The sequence below is a fragment of the Cottoperca gobio genome, chromosome 24, assembly GCF_900634415.1.
Source record: "Cottoperca gobio chromosome 24, fCotGob3.1, whole genome shotgun sequence".
In the NCBI taxonomy this organism is placed as follows: domain Eukaryota; kingdom Metazoa; phylum Chordata; class Actinopteri; order Perciformes; family Bovichtidae; genus Cottoperca; species Cottoperca gobio.
Window position 1 is genome coordinate 6976705 of NC_041378.1, and position 26287 is coordinate 7002991.

The following is a 26287-nucleotide window of genomic DNA, read 5'->3' on the forward strand; positions in this document are numbered from 1 at the left end:
TTCTGTGAGATATTGAAGAGTTTTGATGAATGTGAGAAGTTTAGAGGGAGAATGTAAATTCTCAATTGAAAAATTGTACTTAAGTTACATTTCACCATCAAAGTTCTGTTAAATCTGGCTGATTTCTGTGTGATAGTGGTTTGTAGTGATTATCCAAGACTTAAATGCTTTTGGTGGACTTCAGGTACTATATATTACAAACTTAGTGTACTTTTATCCTTGAGACATGATCTGGTTAAACTGTTACTCACTTCGATGTCACTCTCTTCATCTGGAGCTTTTGACTGTAACACATGGCCCACACGAGCAAATTAAGTTTGCTCGGTTGTTGTAAAAAATGGTCAAAAGCTCCAAAATGAGCGAGTAAGTACAACTTAAATACAACTTAAGTACAAACACTATCTTTGAGTTGGGATTGTTTTTATCAACTGCTGTTTACAGGGTCAAGAATGAACCTTCAAGCTCAAGTATAAATGTTATTTGAGATATAATACAATAATAATATAATCAAGTAATTGATCAAATATAGCTTAGCATTTCTAATGCAACCTAAAAATAAATGTTCTCTTCCTAGGACAGTAGGAGAGCGCAGATCTCCGCCAAAGGCCGTTCTGCTCCAACATTTAATGGGTTCTTCCTTGGCCCGTGCTACACCACTCCACCAAGTTTCATGAAAATGGGTCCAGCAGTTTTTCTGTAAATCCTGCTGACAAACACACAAACAGACCAACCGGAAAACATAACAAGTGCTCAACAGCACTCAGTGATGTCAGGAAAATGACTATGAAATATTTGGCGGTGTGTTTGAGTTAATTCAACGTGTATGGGAGGATGGCAGCAGGATAATTCCTAGTTTCATCCTTGCTTGCAATATGTAATTATGGTTGTGTCTCATGAAAATACGCATACAAACATTTCCCCAACACAGTACACTGTGGTATGCAGCGCATCATCACATGCTGGATATCTACTGATGTGATCAATCCAGAGACAGTTGATAACTGGCAGACTGGGTGCTTAGGGAGCCGAGCCAATCAAGAGAGCTGTCAAAGAGGCTTTTCATTGGCCCAGCAGGAAGCTGGACAGCAGTGTCACTGATGGGGACTCTTCAGTCTGGCAGACATACAGGCGGGCAGAGTCGGGTGAGCGCCTTGGCACTGGAAGTGGAGCCGGCATTCTGGTGGAGCAGTGGCTGGCACCAGGAGCAGACTGGCCTCTCCAGTGGCAAAGAGGGAGATCACACACACACTCTGCCACACTCCTGCTGAGGAGCAAACGGAGGCTGGCAGGGAGGGCTGCTCCTGAAAAGCTGCCGTTGTCTGTTGATGGCTTTCATGTCAATGGGAGCCTTAATAGGCGTTGTGTGACGGCTCTCGCTGCACGCTGAGTACCGCGTGATCCTCTTGTTGGCTTATTTAATTAATAAGCAATGTTTGAAGGCCACAATGCACTTGGAGGGACAACACAGTGACTCCTCGGTGGCCTTGATGCTGTTTGTTTTTGAGTCGTACTCAAACTCCCACTGAGGTGACCACATGAGCTGGGAGGTGCTGACATTTTTCATAAACTATTTTCTCTCATTGTAAAAAATAAAAAGACTCTTTTAGGTCTACCCGTGTGCTGTGGCTTTCAGTTATGATACTGAAAGAGTATGTCGACTCGACCTTTTATCAAACTGAATAACAGTAATTATGAGCAAAACAATGTTACACAGTTAAACATGTAGGTGAAATGAATCATACGCACATGAAGACAACTTTCAATAATCTTCTAAATAAAGAGCACTTGTTGGTATAATCGTGTTATTACTCCAGAATGTGAAATTACTGCGTTAGTCAACGTGGAGGATTGTAGAGTTATGATTCAATATTTAATTAGATCATCATATTTGAGTTTATAGTGATGCAGTGCCTTTTTTTGAACACTTACCATCATGATGAATGTGACAAGCCAAGAGGATCAATCTGCCACTTTATTACATTACCTACAAAAGATACCCGTCCATCTTTGCTAAAGCAGTATTGATATAATTGTTATATATAATAACTGTAACGACAGCACCAGAGCCATGTCATGGGCAATATATGAATCAAATGTTCACTTAAATTTTCAGACAGTGTTAACCGAGGGAGTGCTAAATTGACACCCTCCCAAACATATTTACTGTCAGTTACAAAAGGGACAGGCAACACGTTTCTTTTATGGACTTATGGTTCCACCTGGTGGATGATAAAGACATCAGCTACTGAGGTCTGCCCATAAAAGGAACTAAATGTAGAAGTAAACCTGATTTTCACAATATAAATGACATTTATTTTTATCCTGGAAGAACTCCAAGATAGGTGTGAAATTCATCTTGAAAGTGGAGTCAAATCATGTTTGTCCTAGTACGAGAAAATCGGACCATATATTGTGTCGTCTACATGCTTTTACATCACTTTGTTGGGAATAACATGTTTCAAACTATTCAAATGTTTTCTAAAAGTTCCCATTTTTACAGTTTCAGGGTGCGATTGGAAGTCTTTAACCTTCAGAGTTTGGAGTCGAGTGGCCTGATAATAGTTTGTTGAACCCAACGGCACCTTCTGTGCTACAATTATAGGGGTCAACTTCTTGTAGTGCCAAGGAAACCCAGACTGATGAAAAACAGCACGATGCAGCAAGGAGACACCTGAGGTATTAGGACATCTTACAGCAAAGATCATTTTAATGGTCCCAAATATTCTGAACAGCTATGTGTACACTCATGTAAAATGAAAATAAAATAAAAAGATATGACAAAATTCATCACATCTAGAATTCCACTCAATCTTTAATCAAGACGGGATTACAAATTCTCCAAAACATCTGCAGTTTCAAAGGGCAAAAAGGGTAAAACTAGCTCACCTACGGAGGTCTTTAAAAACCTGTTCAAGTGTGACTGAAAACGTCCTGAACATTTAAAGGCAGGTCTTTTTTGTCGTCATTTACAAAAAACAGGAGAACGATTGAGACGAGTAGAGAACAAAAACAAAATAATGAAGAAACTGCTGGCTTTTTTTCTCTTCAGAGAAAGAACGTCCGCTGAGGAACGACGACACGGATGACATCATCAAACGACAACAAGGACAGCTCTTTGCAACATGCTGCCTCCCGTCTGGTCCTATATACTAACTTAAAAAAAAAAAAAAAGAAGTGACAAAAAAGCAACAGACAAAGAAAGGGAGAAAGAGCAGAGGAGAAAAAGAAGTAGAAAGAAAAACGGAGGAACACGAATTCTAGGGAAGGGGGGATGGGGGGTGCGAGTGGTGGTTCTGGGTCTGAATTGGCCGACCCGTTTGGGCCGCTGTGATGTCCTTCCCTGAGTGGGGGGCGGGGGGGGGGGGGGCAGTGGGTTATGGTCTGAGCTTGCGAGCTCTCTGGGATTTCAGTCGGCGTGTACATGTGTTTTCGTGTGTGTTCTTTTCCTCAAGTTGCTAAATAACCAAACTCCAACCCGTGTCATACTGTCCGAGTCTGCCGACGATGAATTGAGTGCGATCTTTTCTCCCCCAACTTTCACCCGTCCGCTCCACGTTTCAGACGGTTTTTCACTCCTGGTTTCCTGATTGGCACTTGTATGAAGTGGGCTAGTCTGAGGAGGCTTCGTATCCGTTCACAGTCTGCTCCTCTTGTGGCCACCCACTGACGGCGAGGGGGTGGCTTTTCATTCATTCAATTTGTTTACAAGTTTGATCATTCCTGTGTAAAGTCTATGCGCTGAAACTGTCTGAGCAGAGCGGAGCAAAGCAGAGACAGTGAAGCTTCTTTAGGAACTCAGTTTGGACTTCTTCGAAGGTGGCAGAGGGTCCTCTTTACTCTCCACATCCTCCTCCTCTTCCTCCTCCTCCTCGTCGTCGTCATCATCCGGATAGTCCACCAGTCCCACTAAACCTCCCTTAAGAAGACAAAAGACACACCAATTAGTCACACACTTAAAAGTATAATTTAGTCGGGATAATAATACCAGCCTCCAGGTATTCTTCTGGCTTGCTAAGCAATACTACCTGCAAATGAATCAGACGGGAAACTTTAAAGGCGTGTGTCCATGTAGTGTTTTTACAGAAGATCTCTGGAAGTCATCATGTAGTGCGTTTTGTTTCTATGGCTCTCCACAGAAATCCATCAATTGTGGGAAACATCTCAACGCACAAAGCACCCCCCGTATTTTGTCTCAATTCATCGCTTCGTTACCGTCGTTATGTTTCTCTTGTGCATCATTATCATTTGATCATTTTGCTCTTTTAGTGACGTGATGTTGCCGTCTTTGTTAATGCAATCATTTTAAATCTGACTTCTGCGGTAAATCACATGGATGTGTTTATGGGACACCCGTAGTCTGTCTCCCTCCCTCCCTCCAGTCTAAATAAAGCTAACAAATACAACGTGTGTACAGTCCTATTGCACGCTGGTGGCGATGACAATTCTTTGTAACACACAACAAGGATAGCGGTGGGAAGATTCATAGTTAAAGCAAAATTATGTCTGGCTTCGTCTGTAAACTGTTAACACTGAAGATAAGTGGACTGTCCTCCCAGAACACAACTTAGGTTAAAGATCTACAACTTTATGCTGACAGGTACCTTTGTGGTTACAGTTGTGGTGGAGGGTGAGCTCCGTGCCCCTGAGCCTGGAGAGCCTGGTGATCCCGGAGAACCTGGGTTCAATGAGGCAGATGAAGGAGGGCTGGACAGGCTGGTTTTAGTGGCGCCGGAGAAGGAGAGCTTGAAGCTAGGGTTCTGCCGGCCTGATAAGCTCGACTTCCCCAGTACGTCTTTGTCGTCTGTGTCTTTCACTGGGGGGGGGGCGAGAGGGAGTGGTAAACAAGAAATGGTCACTCTCTCCATTTAACAAAAATGTTTTACAATTTCATGAGTGAACAAAATGCATCTTCTGTAACCACGACTTCTTTTTACAAGGAAACATTTCCTTTTTGTTACGGGAACGTATTGTGTGTTTAACCCAACGAGTGTTTCTAGAAAAAGGCCCGGCTCAACCATCTTAACAGACCTAACTTGTGTGTGTAGAAGTAAATGTTTCTGAGTGACTGAATGTGCTCAATTACAACCACGTTTCATCAAGCCAGAACATGCAACTACAGTTTTCTGTACATTATATTCTAAAAAGGGAGACATACGGGACAGTTCCCCTCAAAATACATATTTTCCCTCTTAATAACTGTAGTGAGATGCACTGAACATTTATCATGACTGCACCTAAAGTAGCACTTTAACAACATCAGAAAGTTTATGGCAAAAGGTTATCTTTTAAAATGGCATGTTGACTAATTGCAGATGAGTATTTAGAGCCTGTAGATAAAGCTATGTGAACTTTGTCCTGATAGTAATCCCTCCTAGATCTTTCTCACACTGATAACCGTCATAAAAAGTGCATCAGCCATGAACCAACATTATTACGACAAATATTCTGTCCTGTAATAAATATCAACAAGATGTGATTTTCTCCAACCAGTTTCACCCCAAAGTATCTAGTGAAGGTGGAAAACAATGCATTTCAATACGTACATTTCTTTCTCTCCATGAACTTGCTTATAGGCTCCATGAGGTCTTCCTCGCTTTTCATCTTGTCAGAGGGAGGAACCACTGCCTCACCATCCTCGAGGTCATCCTCATCTGTGTTGAACCACATCTCCTCTTCATCCTCCAGCGTCCGTGCATCCCGACGGAAGCGGTGGTTCCTCAGGATGGAGCGCATGCTGGAGTATAAAGCACCGCTTAGAGGTCAGAAGACAAAATACTTTCACTTTCTTAAATATTATGAAAGGTAGTTTTGGTCAAGTCCTTGGTGTATGATGTTTTCATGCATTACATGATTTACAGGTGTAGTCAAAAACTATTCCACACACATGTATGGACAAAACATTCAGTCTCATCTACCGGGACCAAACAGAGGTATGATATAATGCAGCTGTGTGTATTGTAATTGCATTTAAATTGTAGCTGTAAACCACAAGCATATGAAATGTTAGTGATAAAAACATTGTGTAAGCCCACACATTGGTATAAAAAAGAGCAGCAGAATAAGCATGAACCGTTCCCGACTGATTGCCGTGTGTAGTGGTTGATTAACAAAACAAAAACAAATCAGAGGCTCAAAGTACAGCTTAAAAAAAAGGAAACACCCGTGGGTGTTGGCAAGTATGCGAGTTTAAGTTGCGGCAACATGATAAGTGTGAAGCTCTTGACTGTGTGAACTTCAGTCAGAGTCACAGATGAGTAACTGGTTCATTGCACAATCTCGGCCAGTCACAGCACTCATTCCCTTTAACTGAGAAACCTGTAGCACAACAAGTGTGCAAATAAAGTGGACAATATTAAAACAAGACGACACTTGTTGGTCATTTTAACACTTTTACACTGACCTTGTTCTTTCCATTTGTTGTGAGACAGTCACAGACAAAGGATTGCCTCACTCATTAAATCATTAGTGATGGTGTAATAGTAGTAATAGTAGTAGTAGTAGTAGTAGTATTAGTAATAGTAGTAGTAGTCGTAATAGTAGTAATAGTAGTAGCAGTAATAGTAATAGTAGCAGTAGCAGTAATAGTAGCAGTAATAGTAGCAGTTGCAGTAGTAATAGTAGTAGTAGTAGTCGTAATAGTAGTAGCAGTATTAGTAATAGTAGTCGTAGTCGTAATAGTAGTAGCAGTATTAGTAATAGTAGTAGTAGTCGTAATAGTAGTAGCAGTATTAGTAATAGTAGTCGTAGTCGTAATAGTAGTAGCAGTAGCAGTAATAGTAGCAGTAGTAGTAGCAGTAGCAGTAGCAGTAATAGTAGTGCAGCCTTGGATTTCTCACCTATCCAGTTTGGGGTTGTCTTGCCTCTCTCGCTGCTGTTCATACCGCAGCTTTAGGCCCTTGAACGTTTGGACATAGTCAACATCCTCCAGAGCTTTCCAGTAGTTCTCTACTATATGAGCTGTGAGAGACTTCACGTCCTCCTAGGGGCAATGGGAGTAGAGAGAAAGAGGAGTGTAGAGACACAGTAGTAGGGGAAAAGTATGGAAGACGAGTAGTTTAGAGTTTTAGGACAGAGAGCCAGAAGAGGAGGAATAAGGTGTGGAGAACATGAGCATGAGAAAGAAAGAGAGGAGAACACACCAAACAAGTTAAAGTAAAATCAATAAAATGTTGTATGTTCCACAATTTATCACATTTGGTGATGGGATTTGACGGCCTTTTTTTACTTAAGATTACCCTATCATTTGCCCAAAATATTTGTTTTATAAAACTGTTAAGAAATAATAATGTGGGAAAATTAAAGAAAATACTCACCACACGGACATACTCAAACATCTCAATGATGGCCGAGTTCATGAGATTGTAGCGTGAGCCGTTATTGAGGAAGGCCTTGATGACCGGCTCGAAGAGAAAGTTTCTCATGATGTAGCGATTGTAGAATTCATCCTTCAGACCAATGATCCTCCGCATGAAGCGTAGAGCACCTGGGCACAGAATAATCTGGATGAATATTGAGCTCAAAACAAAATTCATTTATAATCAAAATTTGCTTTAAAAAAAAAGTTTAACGGCGTCCCAGTTGACAGGTGTCAAAAGGTGATTATATGTGACTCACATAGTGCCAGGAAGGCGTGCTGAGAGGCAGTGAGCACCAGTACCCTCCTGAGAATGTCCTTGTTGATGATGTAGTTCTTTATGTGATAGGTGTGGTGCTCAACACAGAATGTCAACAGCTCCAAAATCAAGGCCAGTAACTGGGAAGTTTGAAAATCATCTAATAGAAGAAAGAATGGAAGTAGTAAGTGATATACATGTGCAATAATCTCAAAGTTTGATTACAAAACCGACACGCACACACACACGCGCACACACACACAGTTTACATTACCTTTGCTAGGTTTTTCGTCTGTGGTGTTGGCCAGCAGTGGAGCTGAGAGGACGTGCATACAGTGCTTGTAGAAGAAGCTCAGGAACTCTGTCTTTTCTGTTTTCTAGAAAGTAAAAATGGGAGAACACATTTTTTACAGAGTAACACGACTTTGAGATCAACAACAATTACATTTTTTACAGTATGCTACACTAAAACCATGATGCAGAGCTCTGGCCCAGAGCCCCAGCCAGCCACCAATGTTTTCAGCTACTGCAGAGGAACTTGATTAGCAGGAAAGTCCAGCGGTTTGGATATTTTGTTGATGTTTTTTTGTATGACTATTGTATCTGTACGCTGCATCTGGATCACATGTTTGTATTTTACATGTACAGAAGTGAACGTGGCACTTCCAGATGTACAACACCACCTCCCATTGCTGCTTGTAATAACCCCGTCCTTCCAGTGCTGCCTAACTCTTTGGTAGAGTCTTCACTCTTGCATCTTTTAAAATTAAATTGAAGGACCATAAAAGGTTATTTTTCTTTATCCAGTTTGATTGAACTGAATTGCGCAAGCAACGCCTCCACTTCTCACAATAACAGCAAAACAAAAACGTTCAGAAGTGCTTCTGGACAAGCTTTGTCCAAGTATCAAGTACTCAGGTTGACCGCCAAGTCATCGTCCGAATAAACTGACGTATTTAAGAATAGAAGGTAAACTCACATTTGCAGTAGCCAGCATGTTTTCAGGGTCCACAAGAGTCCGCAGCAGACCCATCAGTTGCACCGCTCCACCGAGCTCTGGGTCTGTATCACAGATCATGTGTTCTATGATCAGGTTGATCAGGAGGATGTCCTGGAAGACAAATAAATAATCATTAGTAACGTGACACTCGTCATGATGATGAATATCATTCGCTGATATTTCTTGCTGACTTTGTTCATATACTCACGTCATCATTCTGCTGAGACTCCTGCATCACAAACTCTCGTACCATGGAGGGGTTGTACTCCACCAGATAAGAGAAAATATCTGTGGCTGCCCCACGCACCTGAACGTCATCCATTCCCTGTTTGATGAAATGCAATTATATTTGTCAGTAGATCGAAAAAGATTTGTGTTATTCTCAATACAAAACGGAGACAACAGAGATCATCAAAAAAAGGACCAAACTGCATATCATTTCACCGACACTGATCATTTCTTCCTTTATTCTTACTTTACTTCTATGGGTTTGTGTGTAATGGTGCATTACTCTCACAAATGTCTGAATGTGTAAATGTGTAACAAGTAAACATCTCAACATATGAGCATGTGTTTGTTTTGTTGTGTACCGTTTGATGTTTTAATCTGATATTTTTCCCTGACCTGGAAGTGTTATGCATTACAAGGTTTTTCACAAAGTTTAATCAGTCAGGATATTTAAACAAGAACATAACCAATGCATGCTCAGAGGCTGCCGAGATGCAGGAAGACCTGCTGGTTTGTGGTGTTTGAGAACAATTTGGCTGGCTAATCGTTCATTCTTCTGCGGTCACTGGTGTGGTAGTAAAAGTAAAGTCACTGCTATAACCACAAGCGCTGCATGATGGTTTTATGTCACACACAGCAGCAGACAGTAACGGCCCAGCCACACATAGACCCATGTGATGGATCGCACACAGCAGCAGCTGCGGCACACTGTACAGCCACACACACACAAACACGCATCATGTCGACGATGTGGAAGTTCTTCAACTGAGTTAAGAAGATATGAAGCTTGGAGTTTGTAACATCTGCACCTACACCTGCAAAATAAGCTGTGGAGCGATAACCTTAGTTTTGACAAGAAAAGTGACAGAAACGTTTGTGTATGCTGTCAATTATAGTTCTTTGAAAGAAAGAAATTAGGAATCGGCAAAGATCTGATTGGACAGGTCAGATTTAGAAAAAGAAAGTTGCAATCTGTGCATCTCTACGTAAATCTTCCTTTAATGAAAAGTGTTACAAGAGCATCCCCTTTTTTCAATTTGTAAACTTCCCACCCCAAAACCACAGAAATATAAATATATATAATATAATATATAACATAGACCACTACACAAATTGCAGCTCATCTATTATTCTTATGTTTTGCATCTGAAGAGCCAGAGACTTTTGCAATATCAACATTCTGGGCGGCATTACATCTACACATGAATGATCAGGAATGTGGCCTTGCTACCTCTGAATGTACAAAGAGAGAGAGAGCGTACTCTCCAGACAGAAATACAACCAGATATGATTAGACCAGTTCAAGTGTTTGATAAGACTTGGGAGAAGAACTCAGAGGTTAATACAATCCAAACCAGCAGATGCTCCTTTCTTCAGACCAAATACAACGACAACCTGCAGCAGCCACCTTTAGGATTGTTTTTTATTTTTGTGTGTGCTCAACTATGCATGTTCAATGTATAGCAAACCTCAAGATTTAACATTATACAGTCAAAAACAATATTTGGTTTGTTTTATTGCAGTCCAATAATTTCATCTGCTTGTTCAATAAACAAAAAAGCTGTGTCATGGTCATAATGAAAATCACTTAAATACCCTTAAACTAGTTTTTAATGTCATTGACTTCCAACAAGAGCTGCGCATACAATAAAGCAACTCATAAAACCTGCTCCTCAGTCACAACACAACGTAATTTATCACCAGTTTAATGTGTTCTTGTGGTGTGCACAATCCATGGAAACCAAATAGCATTGTATGGAACAAATGCACAATTGTAGCAACATAATGGCAACACTCTTATATCATCTTCACTGACAATATTGAGTTGTTTCTTGTTTTGAATGTCACTTCATTCAACTTTCCATTTTTTTCAAGGGACATTCCATGATCCGAATCCAAAAGAAGCTCATCCCACTACCAAAGCTACCAACAACAAAAGCCAAATTCCTTGTAGGTCTGAGCAAACTTGCCCAATGAACGTAATTCTAATTTATGTTACGGTTGCTGCACTCACCAGTATGACCTCTAGTGCAGGTAGAATGCCCATGTTTGACAATGTCTTGAAGAAGGCGTCTCTGTTTTGAGGTTGTAATGTTTGTGAGAATGCACAGAATTCCTTTAGGAAGTTCACCTATGAGGAAGAAACAAAACATGGCTCTATAAAACAAGGGAGGAGGGAAAAAATGAGAGCAATATTTGATAAATAATCTTTGATAAAAGGTTGCATACCAGTTCATGTCTTTTGTCGTCATCTGTAGCCTCATCTGTTAGCTGTGCAAAGAGGTCAGTCAGGAACTTCTCATCGTCCTGACATCAAAAAGGGAGGAAAGATGAGAAGGGGGGAGGATCACATACATAAAAGGGGCAACTAATCAGGATATGGAAAAATCACCTGTGACACTTATCTAGAGCCAATTGTGCACTCTGTTGAATATATCCTAACAAAGTTGCTGTTGATCTACAATGATACGAGTCAGATACAAATAACCAGGAAACAAAAATAACAAAATATTAAAGCCACAGACATTGACATGAACCGTTTTAATGTGTAATATGATCGTGTCTATGTGTTTAACTTTACTCACTAACTTGTTGTTTCTTGTGTTTGGTGAGCCAGACACAGTTCTATCCCGGTGGACAATAAATATCTATTTTAATCTAACATCCACCATATTTACCAGTGACTGATTTTGAAGTTATAGTGTGACGTAATTTGTCTCTACAAACACCTTTTTAGATTCAATTTACAACCATAAATAATAAACACATATTTGTCTACTGTTATTTGGAACCATTGCAGTTTACATTAAAGAAAATCTACTGTATATAAAAGTTTTAAAAAACTGGATTGTTGTGATGGGGTTATTTACATCAATTTCTTTCACTGACAAAATCAGTTCAGTTCAATATTATCTACAATCCAGTATGAAGTGCTAGTTTAAATAAATACACAGATATAATACACTTGGTCTGTTCATGTAACAAGGTAACAAGGTCTTATGGTAGAAAAAGGTCTTTATCAGTAGTGTTTGACTTCAGAACTTCACATAGCACCGTGTACCAGAGTCAACAGCGTGCCAGTTCCAGTTTTCCTCTAGCGCAGCATAACTGATTTACACAACACTTCTCCATCTCTATGGAGACAGCCATACATAAACACTGCTGAGTTGACACAGTACAAAAACACAAAGGTCACATGACCATAAAAGACTAGCAGACAAACTCAGACTGGGTAAAGCACATCAGCCAGAAATAAAACCTTTGTACAATCCTACAATTATTGTAATTTCCAGTCCTCACAACATAAAAACTATTAAAAATATCGATATACATATGAATCATTTGCTTTTGAAATGAGAACATTTTAAAAGTGAAAATATGGTGCACACACACACATCTTATTTGAAAATAACAAATATCCTTCACTAGCAAACCTTATAATACATGTCTGCCTCTCTCACCTGTAGCATGCCCACAATCTCCACCTTGTTGAAGAAGATGAAGGAGTGCAGGGTGGACAGCATGTTTTCCTCAAAAACAGAGGGCGTTGGCAGAACCATGTCCTGAATGTACTGCACCCGATAAGTCTGGTGTATTTTCTGACGCAGTTCAGGATCAGAGATGGGGATCACCTCCTTAAAGCGGGCTGTCTTAGATAGAAACTCCCGATGCCGCCGTGGCTGCGAGAGTGCTGGATCAAACTCCAGACAACCAATGACGTCCATGATGCACTCCTCAGAGAACATAACCTCAAAGAGTGCAGTACGATTGAGCAGGAAGATGCCTTTAATGATTTCATACAGGTGGTGAAGTCCCTCTCTGTTCTCCAAATCCTCACACACGCGGAACATTTCCAGGAGCTTGCGAATGTAGCCCTCATTCTCCACAGCCAGTGCCAGTTTCTCGCGCCGCAGTGGTGATGGGAGTGAGGAGGCCACCAGCTCAGCCAGGTCCTCCAAGCGATTTAGTTCACATGGTGGTAACTCCAGACCTGGCGATGACATGTCGTCAAAGCGTTCCTCCTCAGACTCGTCCACCACATCCTGGGTGATGTCCACTGATGGGTCCTTTCCCTGCACCTTAACAAAGACAAACAAATGACAGATGTAGGATATTGCAGAAACTATCACCAGGAAAACACAAATACACTTGATATCAAATGCATACACAGATGCAGCAGACAAACACACACCAATACAAAGATAAGTGCAGTTACCTGGCATATTTTCTCCCAGATTTCATCACAGCCAGCCTTCTCCTGGAAGCTTAGTGCCAGATCATAATTCTCAGCCTCTGACCATACTATCAATGTATCCTTTCCAAAGGAAAAACAAGAACATTTACAAATCAGGACACAGAGAAGGAAAATCCATATTCTAGAAGAGTATCCTGCACTGTGTACGGACCTGTTGTTTCTGGTAGGCTGTGTTTGGATTGATTTTGGACTCCAGCAGTAGGGAACCTGTCAGGTTAAAAACAAAGTTGACGCACAAGTGTGTAAAATTACTCATGAGTAAGGTAAGTTACGAATATTTGCTACATACAAGTGAGGGTTAAACGCATGGTTCCTAGCTGATAGTTGGTTAAAAGAAAGTGTGTGAAACAGTATCGTTTGTATATAGTAATTATTGAGCAACTTTAACAGAGGCTAATACTCGCAAGTGATCTCCAAGTTGGCTCAATGCCTGAAGGGTCTGGCTCACACATCAATTTAGGATCTCAATAAATGTTGTCCCTCCTAGTTGTAGCTGAAGAAGAATTGACGAGCTTGGAAACATTGATGCGATTTACATTTAGGCCTGTGAAATAGGCTGTATGAGTTTTGCTTAACTGCAAAGTTTATTTGTAATTTTTAGGGTTCTATGTCGTAGATGAATGCATGCCAGAAGGCTAGGTTGTAGGGGACATGCTCACATTATCAAAAGGTAAAAAAAATATTAAAACATGATCAATGTTTTTATGTTGTTTTTTTTGTCCCATGCAACAATTGACTTGTCATAATCAGGCCCCTGTAACAGAATGTGTGAGTTGGCTGTATGTTAGCCCACTCAGAATGCATTATTTTTGCTCGACTAGGTGCTATGATGGCTAATGGGACATACAACAATATAATCAAAGATATTGTATATAAATAAATAAAAAGTATCAAATAAAAGCACGTCAATAAACTATACATGTCTGGAACCTTGATGTGATTCTCATTTCCCTGTGTGGCTCTCAGTGAAAGTGAGTTTGACACACTTGCCTTAGATATTTACTTCGCCTTACCATCACTCTCTGCTCGCACCAGCAGCGACGTGCCTTTCAAACGCTCCACATAGCCCGAAGAGACGTGCCCGGTCCCACGGTCATCCCACTGTCTGTCCTCATTGAGGGTATAGACTTTGACTCGTCGACGAGTGTCCGTCATCCTGGCAGGTAGTTGTGACCGGTTTCCCCCTTCCGGAACTTCTTTGATTTTACAGGGTGTCTGCTTCACCTAGTAACGCCACAACTTCAATTCACTTATTTTACACCTGGTCACTTCTACAATGCAGTACCAACTTAACTAGTGTGAGGGGTCAACCAAGCTATCAGTTCTTTGAAGGAGCTTAAAAGCGGTACACCCGGACGAAAAGATTCCCCGATCGATTCAAACTACAATATCTGATTATTATAACGAGCTGCCTTAAAACTTATTATTGTTGTAGGCAACGCACCACACAATATCAGCCATTGTAGCAAGCTAACGACCGTCTAATTTACAGTGCGGAGGGCATTGACGTTAGCTAACATGTTAATCGACTAAACAAGCACTGACAGACATTGGGAGGTCGGAGCACACAGTTGACAGAGGAGTATTCAGAACAAGCCCCAACGTTACGACCTCTGGCCCCCAAAACAATCCGCCTGCTTATTAGTACAGTGTGTACGCTTGCGGGCAACGTTAGCCAGTTACGTTAGCTAGAAAACCTAACGAGTTAACTAGCTAGCTAGTACGCTAACTGCCTACGCTCAACATATTCAACGTTTAACAACCACTTGAAGACAAATGACCAGAGCGGTGCACCGATAACACTATTTCACACTTGCCGATCGCAGACAACGTGTTTACCCTGCACTAATGTTTCTAATTATGTCTGAATAATACGCCAGCTAGCTAGCGTTAGCTGCTATTTCTTCTCCAAGTGTTCCGCCATGTTCTGGCTCGGGGCCGCGGAGAGACCACTCTTCCCTTTTTGGTATACATGCATCCCAAAAATTATGGAAACCAACAAACTGTAGTCGTATAATTACTTGAAGGTTACGCTTTACATTATAATGCTATTTGCCATTCATTCCCGACGTCTTGCTCAGATAATTGCTAACTGCCCCCCCCGTGAGTAATCAGCCATCTTGGGTCCCTTCAGAGTCAGTACGGGGTTTCCAGTACAGCAACAACAGGGCAGCCCGCCACATTTAAAGAGACAGTAACATAACAGCCCAGAAATTCAATTTCTAAGGGATCAGCAGGAATCCAGCATCAATCTGACCTTTACTTTTCATATAATTTACCATCCAGCCACTCGGCATAATATTAAACAGATAATCCAATAATTTCACACATGGATCCAAATGTAGATCCTTGTCAAGCAGCTATTTATATACTGAGACACTGAATAAACAGGAACATGTATTCCTCATAGTGATAATGGTTGTACATTTAAGAGCGGAGACCAGTCAGAAAACAATAGTTTATTTTTGTTTAAATCAAAGAAAACAGAAACAAGGTTAGCTTAAATCAAAACGTTTACAAAAACAGCATTTTACATCATGATGGGTAGGATAAAGTAACAAAAATAATAGATAGAATATGGAAAATAAATCTTCTGGGATCAGTTACAACAACGAGTTGGTCATTCTGCAGATTGTTCATCTCATTCGAAAATAAAATCACCTGCATTCAAAATCAACAGCATGTCCAAATCCAACTACCCATCAAAAGGTATATAAAAAAATGTTACAACTTTTAGGGAAACGTAACTCATACTACTACAAATTTGACAAAGAAAAAATAGTTTTTAGCTAGCCCATGGAGCATTTCTCCATGCACGGATCACTCTCCATCAATAAGTTAATCCTTGCAGCCATTAGCCCCACCCTGACCTTAGTGTAACAAATTACAAACATACATAGGCTGCCCAGCATGACTCCATTTCTATATAAAGCCCCAACTTTCTGACTTAATCAGTTTTCAAACCCCTTCCTTGCCCCATGTACAGTATAATATGTAAACCCTTCCCTTGTCAAACTGACAATGTTGTCCTTATACACAGATCTTCAAGACGCTGTGGAAATAGTGCAGCATAAACTCCTTCCAGGTGTGTGTAGCAGGACAACTCCTAACTGGTGCCTTTACTTTGCTGCCTGCTGAGCCTGACGCCGCAGCAGGACATATATCTTCTCCTTGATCCAGTCTTTGTTGTATGGTTGGTATGTTTGAGTGTCAGCTCTGTACCTGTATAAAAAAAATTGAATATTTTTACTGGAAGTAATCAACACATTACATTCAATGCAAGGTTGATTTTTTCATTCAAATCAATAGGCATTTACCAGCCAAATCATACTTACACAAGACAGCTCAGGTCGGCCAAGTCGTCAATAAAGTCAAACAACTGACTTATGTCGTAAGTGATGGAGGGACTGTTTGGATTCATCCTCTTAAGATGCTCTTCATACATTTTGCAAACACCTGGAAGAGAGGTGCAGGACATGCTGAATAGAGGCAAAACTATTTCCACAAGTGTGCATCAAAATGAAAATAGCGAAAATGGCAGCAATAACAATAAACCTAATTTACAAAATAAAGCAGCTTTCACAACAATTTAAAGAAGGTTAGTCCGAGAGACTAAGTAAATAACAACCAATTACAAAGGAGACAGGAGAAATAAGAACATTTTAATGAAAGGAATACAATTTTAAAACTATGAATGAACTCTTATAGGTTCAACTGCAGTTTATTGTGCATGTTGTGTGTTCCAACATGTCGCTGTGCATTGTTTGAATAAAAATGTAATGTTTCTTTTGGTACTTAAAACAAAATATAAGTTTAGACTACACTAAATACACCAAAAGGTACAGACAAAACAGCACCGTGACTTATTCGTGAAAACTATCTAACAGCTGAAGACTCACCCTCCATACATTCATTCACTGACTCATAGTCAGCATATGTGCGGCCCTCAGGTCTCTTGGTTGGTTGGACAAGCAAAATTGTGTGCGACTGTAAAGATGAGCAATAACAATAAATACACACAATAATGCCATCTCATTATATTACACCATATCACTTGAATTATTCATGCCCAGATTTATCTTTTGCTCAGAAACGCTAAACATTAGGAGTAATCTTCTCCCAGAGGTCTTCAAACAGGCGATGCACGGTGATTATTTAGATCGCATCACTGACTATAACGTTAACGTAAGAGCTATTTTCTTTCTCAAAATGTCCCACATGAGTAACTTAATCCACATTTAAGACTACAAACAAAGATGAGCTAATTAATTGTTAATGTTATATGTTCATCGCAACAGAAGACTATAGGGCAAAATACACGTTTGACCGAGTAACGTTAGTAAACGTTAGCCTCGTAGCTTGTTAGCTTAGCGTTAGCTATGATGGCTTAACAGGAGCTAATACAGCGAGTACTGCGTGTTTTTGCCTGTTAAAATCTAAAACAAAACAGTCTTACCATGTTTTATTGCGGACTGTAGACACCGAATATTTGTTGGAAATGAAAAACTGCAAAAGGAAAGCTGTTTTATTGCTTCTCAATTCCCCGTGCGATGTAGCCAGCTGTTTGAGGAAAATATTCAGAGGAAATGAAATACGTTTTTTTCCGGTTGTAAAGTGAGGTGCCTTCAAAATAAAGTGTTTGTGTCAAAATAAAAGTATGACCTTAAAACTAACCCTAACCCAGGATCCGTTGTATTTCTTAATGTGTATTATAACATTTTGTCTGTGGTGAAATAAGTATGTATATCCTTTACTTAAGTAAAAATAATTACAAGTAAAATTCTAGTATAAGAACTTGGTTATCAGGTAAATAAGTTTCAAAAGTAATATTGCTCCCGCCAGAGTTATATTGCAACATATTTTATTACTAGATTATGATTATTGTACTACATTGATGATTAATGTGTAACTAGTATTATAATGTTATAGCTGTTTGCAGACCAATAGTTTAATAAAAAGGATGTCAAATTAAGGTAAGTACATTTTTGGAAACATTGCAAAAACAAGTGGAGACAAAGACAAACACCATTTTTTTCAAGGTTACCGGATAGCTGAACATTTATTGATTAGGTTTATAATTTAACTTGGGTAATCACATTGGCATTATTTTATTGTATATGATCTAAAGGGCAAAATATATAAGTGAATATACTGAGCATCATAAACAAAATACAAACAGACAACACAATTAGAACTATGAGCTGGGATTGTGTCAGATATAATGTGAGACTATTTAGTTCATTTCTAAAGTCTGATGTTTAAATGAAAGGTAGGATGTGGTAAGTTTTACAATACATGTTTGTGTGTGTCATATATGTAAATACTACGTGTGTACAAAGATCATATGATTAGTGTCATGGAGACGGCACTGATTTGGAGGTATTAGTGTTGAGCATCATGGTTACGCCATCGCCCTCAAAGCACCGCTGGGTGTCCCTCTCCTTGGGGTCCCTCTGCGAGATGGAGGTGGGGTTTCCCTCATCACAACACCCCCGCACTCTCTCTGACATGCTTCCAAGGACAGAAAGTTATTAGCATTGCCCTGGCAGCTTCCATACCAGAACTCAGTACATTTGCCAGTACCAGAGTCGTAGAAGAAGCGGACCTTCCAAGTATCGCAGGAGCCCTCATCACGAGGCATGGAGCACACATTTCCAGTGGATGGAGGTGCAGGAGCAGGTGGTGTATGTTGCTTAGAAAGAAGTTCAGAAAGAGAGAGATAGTGAATCTCCTGTATAGCCAGTAAATTTAGCAAATATAAATATATAACAGGGACTATTTAGAGGGCCAGTTCTATAAAATGAAGTATTACAGTGTTTACAATAATAGATTAAAATAATAATGATCAAAACGTGTGCAGCAGACGCCAACTTGTCCTGATTTGTAGTCGCTAATATGGGTCAAGCTCCAAAAACAACAGGATCCTACTCTTCCCATAATGCAACTCAAAAGTTTCAACAAACCTTCCCTTCCTGGTGAATTCCCCTTATGTTTCAAACTTCACTCCCTCGATTTGTAACTCATGCTTTCTGTTATACATTTGTACTTAAAGTCAAGTTAACACTGATGAAACCTAAAACATCACTCAGGTTATTTTCTCAGACTTGTCAAGGCTTCTCCAGAGCCACAGATGACCCTTTACATATTTTTCAAAGGCTACATTATCCATAAAGAATAAACTCATTTTGACTTGTGAAATCAGTACGAGTGTCCTGCTGGATGTGATTCTTACCACAGCTGTCAGGTACTCAGGACATCCAGCCCTTCCAAATCCTTGAGCTGAAGTCACCTCATCCAAACAACAGCCATACCTAAGGAAGACAGATTTATTCTTTAAATGTTAGAAAGGACACACTTTGTATTCAGCCAAAATGCCATTCATCAGTTTCATTCACAAGAATTGGATCCAGGGAGCAGTGTCACCTGGAGCGAACACAGTCATCTCTGGAGCAGCCCTCGTTCCTGGGCCCCGTGGCAGAGGTGTGGCCGTCAGGACAGCAGCCGTAGTGTGACAGTGCACATTGAGGACCAGCCACAGGAGGGTAGGCAATGTTTGAATGTGGTCTGGAAGCTAAAGAAAGTAAACACAGACCCAGTCAAACGAGCACATACTGTATGGACATGGACCTGTGAACATATGTAGTTATCCCTTTTTGAATGTTTAGGATTAAATTTGGCATTAGTTAAATTCAGCTGGATATTTATTTTAGAATGTAAATGACGAGTGAGGGGGTCGGATGTGTGTGGGTAGAGGTGGGAGGGGTGAGCTAGTCTGCCATCTATGTGATTATATTCCTGTACATTGTTGCATCACTCAGCCCTGGGCTGTTATGTTATTAAACCGATAAAGATAATGTTTGAAAAAAAGAATATGACTTTCAGTGGTAAGGTAGAAAAAGAATCCCTTTGGGCCTTGGGAATGAGGAACAAGAAAGCAATGAGAAAGCAGTGCAATCATGGTATAGACAGCAACAATTACAACATCTTTATCGCCCGAGGGCGCATTCACTTGAAAATAATAAGTATTACCTGCGCTCAAATAACTGCTCAAATAAATTCTTTCTACGTTTTCTTTACTCCTGCTTTTGGCTACACATATCCAATGATTGCATGTTAAATCACGCATGGAATACAATTTCAACAAAACATCCTCCACATGCTCTACACATACCTGAAGGGTCTTCTGGAACATGGGGCACGAATCCTCTCGTGGTGCTTTCGTGTGCCCTTGGGTCCTGTACACTTGGGACCACTAAAGATAAAGAAGTGCATTGGTTAAATTAAAAACAAGCACAGAAAATTAAACCTAAAGAGTGTTTGATTGCTTCGGATTTGGCTCACTTTGTGGCGTGAGGCACGTCTGTGAGTTGCATGTCTCCACAGAGGCGGGTCTGCTCGCCGCACCACACCGGGCCTCTGGGTAGGGGTTCAGATCTATATCAAAACAGGCCACTCTCCTCTCCCTCACTCCGCCACCGCAGCTCCTGGTGCACTGCAGAGACAAGACAGGACTAATGTGGAGATAAAAAGAGAGACCAAAGTTTTCTTCCCACACCACAACACTTTTTTTGTTTGTTGTTGCCCAATTTCACCCACCAGTCCGTAGTCAGTCACATGCCAGGTGATGTGTGTGTGACAGGCAGGTCTGCGGCAGGCCTGGACAGAAGGAGGTCTTGCCAGTCCGCTACAGGCTTGGTCAGACAGACGTTCACTTCCCGACCCCACACAGGTCACCTCCCTCTTCTGCTGGCCTTCTCCACAAGTCACAGAGCACTGACCATCATATGCGACAAGATATTTTGTCAGTCCCACCACAAAATAAGCATTAATATATGTCCTTACCAAATATATCATTCTCTGTCTGATTTTGTCGTATGGATTTACTAAAATGTAATTTTATTATGTTGGTTTGTTCTGTACACACAACATCTATTGCGAGTTATCCGTCCTGGGAGAGGGATTCCTCCTCCGTTAATCTTCCTGAGGTTTCTTTCTATATTTTTAAAGAGGCTTTAAGAGTTCTCTTATCTGAAGCGAGGGTCAAAAGGGACAGAAGGTTTCACACTCTGTTCAGATTGTATAGCCCCCTGAGCCAAATGTGTGATTTGGGATATTGGGCGACATAGATCAAATTGACTTGACTTGAAATCAATTTTGATACCTCAGGAAAATGATCATAAATGAGACCATAGTCAAGAAGGTCGTAGACTCCAATATCATACCAGTTACAAACAAATAAAGAAATGATGACATCGGTCATAAACCTCAATGTTTTCAATGATAAAGATAATGATGTGTCTTTCCACCCTTAGGCAGTGCAGAAATACAGCAAAAGTGAATATTGATTAATATATTTATGTAAGATACGAACCACACTGAAGCTGGAGACGCTGTACTCAGCAGCACACGGATGCATGTTGCAGGCCTGCTGGCTCTGTGGCCTCTGCAGGCGCTGGGTAATGCAGTAAGACTCTTCCACCACATGGGGGTTCACTGTGTCCTGAACCCAACACTCCACGCTGCGATACTGCATGCCTCCATTGCAGGAGGCAGAGCACTGGTCATAGACACCGAATTTGTAAATGTATGTCAGCGTCTCCCTTGGGTGAGGAGCAACAGGAGCAGCAGAGTGTACGGAATTAGTGTCGTCATCCAAGCCCATAAACTCTCCGTGGACCAGAATCTGGAGAGAGACGCGTTATTTTTAATTACACTGTGCACTTGTGCTACTAATTAAGGAAAATAGACAGTGACATCGTACAGATAAACAGTACAATATAGGGAAAGTCTGTCATTATATTGTGGATCTCAGTTTTTTTTGTTCCCACCCTGCAGATGCCGTCCACACAGATATCAGTGCGGCCCACATAGCATCGTGTCCCATCCACCACTGCAGGCCTGTGTCGGTAGAAGAAGTCCTCTCCTCTTGGGACACAGCTCAGCTCACATGGATTGGATGCTACACAACAAATAGTACACAGATCAATACATCAAATAGTATCTGCACTAACTTTTAGTATGGCTAACTGTTTGACTGCTATGAACCAGGGTTTTCTATATACTGTAGCGCTATACAGAGAGTGTCAGAATGTCTATTATGTAAATGTCACTTTTTCTACAATTAACAACTTTGTTAACACACCTCTGGAAATCCAAGGAGGTTAAATAAAAGAAGAATGATTTTTCCTCAGACTCAGTTAATGTGATTGTACAGTACATAATAGGGATACCTCCATAATAAGGCAGCCATGTCTGGCGTTTGCTCTGGAAGTCCGACCTGTCGAACTTGGAGCACTGCTCCTCCCTGAAGTCCCTGGATCCAACAGGACATTCCTGCAATGACACAATGTTGGATTATTGGCATGATTCAGGATAGGTTTGTACATACAGGTTGTGGGTGGATTATAAACAAATTACAAAGAGGCCGGAAATTGTTTAAGGATAATTACCTGTGTGTTACAGGTTCGGAAGGACTTAGACGATCCTATGCAGTTATGTCCGCCATCTGTCCTGTAAGAGAAAGGAAAGAATACTATTAACTTGCGAGCCAGATGCCTCTCTTTATTGTAAAATGTGTTTGGCTTTATTGGTCATGTCTTAAATATTTAAATGCAGCTCATGTGCATAACTTTAAAATGATTATAACATATTGTGAAAATATAAAAGGCAATGCAGGATAAAGGAGAGCGATCGATAGGAAAGATTTTAAAAGAATGATCTCCATTATTCAAAATGAAATCCTCATTAGGGACCCTCATTGTAAAATCTTTAATAGATGAGACGTCCCATCCTATAACCCCTACGCCTTTATGTCCTACCTCGAAGTGATACAATTCCTGGTTCTCATTGCCACTCCTGTGCCGCAGGTGCGGCTGCACGGCCCATAGGCTCCAAACTCTCCCCAGTAGTCATGGGAAGGCCGTATCAGCTGAAATGAAGAAAACAAAAATGATTCTACTCACCCAGCCTCTGGAACACAGAGTGCACTCACACATCATCATAACCCACCACGAACCACTAACACACACCAAGACCATGCTAGAGAGACCAAAATAGAAGCTGGAACATGTAGCCACAAACGCTCCCCAACACGTCGCAGAAACCCTCTCTGTGGCATAGAAACATCACATGTGTCAGAAAGTACATGCTGTGCTTTTTTTATGTTGAGATTTTGGACATACTGTACTTTGCTATTTCCGTCTGTTCTGAAGTACGTGTTCCTGACACGGACATTGAAATGGTACAATATTATTAATATTGAGATTATAGTGAGACTCACAGTGAGAGCAGGTACAGCCAGCAGCTGTAGGACACCAAGGACTTGCAGGATGTTCATTTTCACCAGAAGTTACTGCAGAACTACTGATGAAGACGAGCAGCAAAATAAACCAGTAGTGAAGGAAGTATTCAGACATGTAGAAATACCACACTGTTACAAGTCAAAGTCCTTAACTTAAGTAAAAGTATGTACATATAATGAGGAAAATTAACTTAAAGTAAAAGTACTTAAACAAAATGTCCCCTGAGACTGTTGTACTACTATATACTGTATATTATATGAATGTATTATTGTTACTCATTCATTGATCAACTAATCGCTTTAATCGACTAATCCTTTAAAGCTGCACTTATATTAAGTTGGTTTACTTTAATTTATCATAAAGCATCATATATTATATGCATCGTAAGCATCGTTGTGTTTTAAAAATCTTAATGTGTAAAGCTGTCAGATAAATGTAGCGGAGTAAAAAGTACAAGATGTAGTGAAGTAGAAAGTGGCATGAAAAGAAAAGACACCAATATAAAATAAAGTACCACCAATATGTACTTCAATACAGTACTTGATTAAATGTACAAACTTTCCATGCTATTTATTGTAGATGGTAAATCCATCAGTGCATGTATATCAGATGATACCTGCATTTCTTGCTGATTTCTTTACTAATATTTAACACGTGCATTGAATGCGGAAAAGTGTTTTACCTGAATATATCAAACAGCTCATAACAAATGTCATCGGATCCTGTAATGTCTTACCGTGTTGAATTCCCCGTCTGGTCGATCAGCAGTGCAGAAGGATGTGCACCTCAGTAGTGAAGGTAGGCACCGGCGCTCAGCTTTCTATCTCCTCACCCTCGCTGCTCACCAAACCCACAGCCCATAAAGTGTCAGCTTTCAACCACACATAAACAGTTTTCCCTCCCCAAAAAAACATTTTGACTTCTATTTCTATCTTTGAATATAGGTTGTGATAAAACATTTTTTTGGAACAGGGGTTTTCCCAGTTTGCACCCTCAGGCTGTGAGGCTGCTTCCTGTATGTTGTAGTTTTACATCAAGTCCTTTCATTAGCAGTCACGTGCTTTAGTAAAAAGATCAAAAAACATAAATGTGCTTTTGTGTAACAGTAAAATCCTTGTTTGTTCCAACACAGAAAAAGAGGAAGAGAATATTTTGGTGCACATAATTTAATAGTTGCATAAACTGTTACATAAGAAACTCACAAAAAAATGAAAGAGATCTTGAAGTTACCCATTCACTGATTTCTTTCAGTTTGCTGACCACTGATTGTCCCTTTCACACATCCCAGAACCACTAAATACAGACCAGTAAGTCCCAGCAGGGGAGCTGGTGGGAGATAAACATCACCCTGAGGCTCGATTTAGGTTTATTTTAGTGAGAAACCACAGTGGAGCTTGGATGGGAAGAGAATATAGAAGATGTAGGAACAGAAGCGCAAACAAGAAGCTGGAGGAGCCATCCAGGCTGACGAGAGCAACGCACTTTAAATCTTAACTGTCAACGAAGAATACCTTTGTGGTGGGAAATGATAGCTGTGATGTGTGTGTGTGTGTTTGTTAGTGGGTGGCAGAGGGGGGGGGGGGGAAACCGATGACAGCCGAAGGCATCTTAAATCATTTGCTCACACGCAGCTCCAGATTATGGTGTTGTCATTGCTTGTGTTAAAGACAGCAGCACATGGCAATAGTAAGAAAGCGATGCAGCAAATTGTACCCTAAGCTCATAATGTTTTATGACTTTATAGTTGTTTTTTAAAGACTGTATGCATTGTCATATATTTACTGCATTTTACACATTATTCTTCAGTGGACGTGGTTGACAGATATGGACCTAAAAAGTACAAACTACAATGTTATATAATGTCATTTGCATTGCTTCAAAACCATCAATCTCACCCCACCACAAACAACCCCCCGCCCCCCCCCTTCCAAATGTTGACTCCCACATCCAAACCATCAACCTCACGACCCCACAGTTTTGTTTTCCTCCTCAAATAGCAAAAGAACTGTCACTGTCACTTTCTGTCCCTCAGAGCTGCCGGTTCAGTTTCTGTTCTTGCTTCTCTTTGGCTTCGAAGGCAGTCTTGGTGCTGAACAGGTCGTCCACTGTGTCGATGATCTCCTGCATCTCTCTGGACAACTCAGAGTAACCCTCCTTCAGCTCTTCCTGCTGCTGCCTCAGGTCCACCGCCGCATGCATCAGCTCGGTGGCCTGGTGGCTGCAGTGGCCCCTCAGCTGCTCCACGTCCGACAGCAGCACCTCCATGCTCTTCATCAGCTGCTCCAGCCGGTCGCTTGTTACCTCAAACTCGGACGAGTCCAGAGAGGAAGTGGAAGTGCCCGCCTGGGTGTCGTCTGGAACCTGGGCCTCAGACTCTGGCTCTGCATTTGACTCCATCCTGCTGTTGTAGCAGCTTTCAGGCACCTGATACTCAAGTCAGACTTCAGTGAAACAGATATCTGAAAGAAAAGGAAAAGGTTGTTGTCTCTCTCAGCTGGTAACGACTTTAAGCTCCTTGCAGGGGGTGAAAACTCACCTTCTGAATAAGCCTTTCTGCCTGTGCACCTGCGCATACAGTGTGTGTGTGTAGGTGTATATGTACGTCTATCCAGGTGCCCTTTAACTGACACGTGCTCTCCTGTAATCCATTTAAGGAAGCTATCCCAAGCATCACCCTCACCACTCCAGGCGGGACATCAAATTACGAGGTTATTCCTCCTCCCAGCCTTTTCACTGTCATGGCTGTCTGAGTGGACAGATTAACTTCTGTCCTAGTGAATTTATCTCTGGGTGTCCTTGTCCTCTTTTCTCTTCCGTCTAATCCCCTGCCGCCTCGGCCCTCAGGCATTGCTCTAATAGTGAACGTCTCACAGTGTGTTTGGGTCAATCT

The 26287-nt window shown here is 40.9% G+C and overlaps 3 protein-coding genes across 4 annotated transcripts; all 3 read right to left on the reverse strand.

The window, feature by feature from the left end:
• Positions 1 to 2677: 2677 nt before the first annotated feature.
• smek1 (SMEK homolog 1, suppressor of mek1 (Dictyostelium)) lies at positions 2678 to 15236 on the reverse strand. Of its 2 annotated transcripts, none has more exons than XM_029425225.1 (15): positions 14110 to 15236; positions 13248 to 13303; positions 13058 to 13156; positions 12303 to 12920; positions 11071 to 11148; positions 10856 to 10972; positions 8822 to 8938; positions 8593 to 8724; positions 7888 to 7990; positions 7615 to 7773; positions 7314 to 7483; positions 6837 to 6976; positions 5544 to 5734; positions 4602 to 4813; positions 2678 to 3916 (listed from the first exon to the last, which is right to left on the reverse strand). In XM_029425225.1, exons 1-15 carry the CDS (start codon positions 14249 to 14251, stop codon positions 3788 to 3790), a joined length of 2463 nt encoding a protein of 820 aa, XP_029281085.1. In that variant the 5' UTR covers positions 14252 to 15236; the 3' UTR covers positions 2678 to 3787. The 2 variants fall into 2 exon arrangements, with proteins under 2 accessions (XP_029281085.1, XP_029281084.1); XM_029425224.1 differs by having other exon boundaries at positions 6837 to 6979.
• A 304-nt stretch (positions 15237 to 15540) lies between these two features.
• erh (ERH mRNA splicing and mitosis factor) lies at positions 15541 to 17709 on the reverse strand. The gene is made up of 4 exons (XM_029425336.1): positions 17553 to 17709; positions 16996 to 17083; positions 16432 to 16552; positions 15541 to 16318 (listed from the first exon to the last, which is right to left on the reverse strand). Exons 1-4 carry the CDS (start codon positions 17553 to 17555, stop codon positions 16216 to 16218), a joined length of 315 nt encoding a protein of 104 aa, XP_029281196.1. The 5' UTR covers positions 17556 to 17709; the 3' UTR covers positions 15541 to 16215.
• A 437-nt stretch (positions 17710 to 18146) lies between these two features.
• On the reverse strand, positions 18147 to 24550 carry paplnb (papilin b, proteoglycan-like sulfated glycoprotein). The gene is made up of 13 exons (XM_029426021.1): positions 24134 to 24550; positions 23376 to 23458; positions 22915 to 23024; positions 22546 to 22606; positions 22327 to 22429; positions 21925 to 22055; positions 21468 to 21779; positions 20693 to 20869; positions 20438 to 20588; positions 20268 to 20348; positions 19520 to 19667; positions 19329 to 19407; positions 18147 to 18788 (listed from the first exon to the last, which is right to left on the reverse strand). The coding sequence occupies exons 2-13, from the start codon at positions 23430 to 23432 to the stop codon at positions 18498 to 18500; spliced, it is 1701 nt and encodes a 566-aa protein (XP_029281881.1). The 5' UTR covers positions 23433 to 23458; positions 24134 to 24550; the 3' UTR covers positions 18147 to 18497.
• Between the last annotated feature and the right edge of the window lie 1737 nt (positions 24551 to 26287).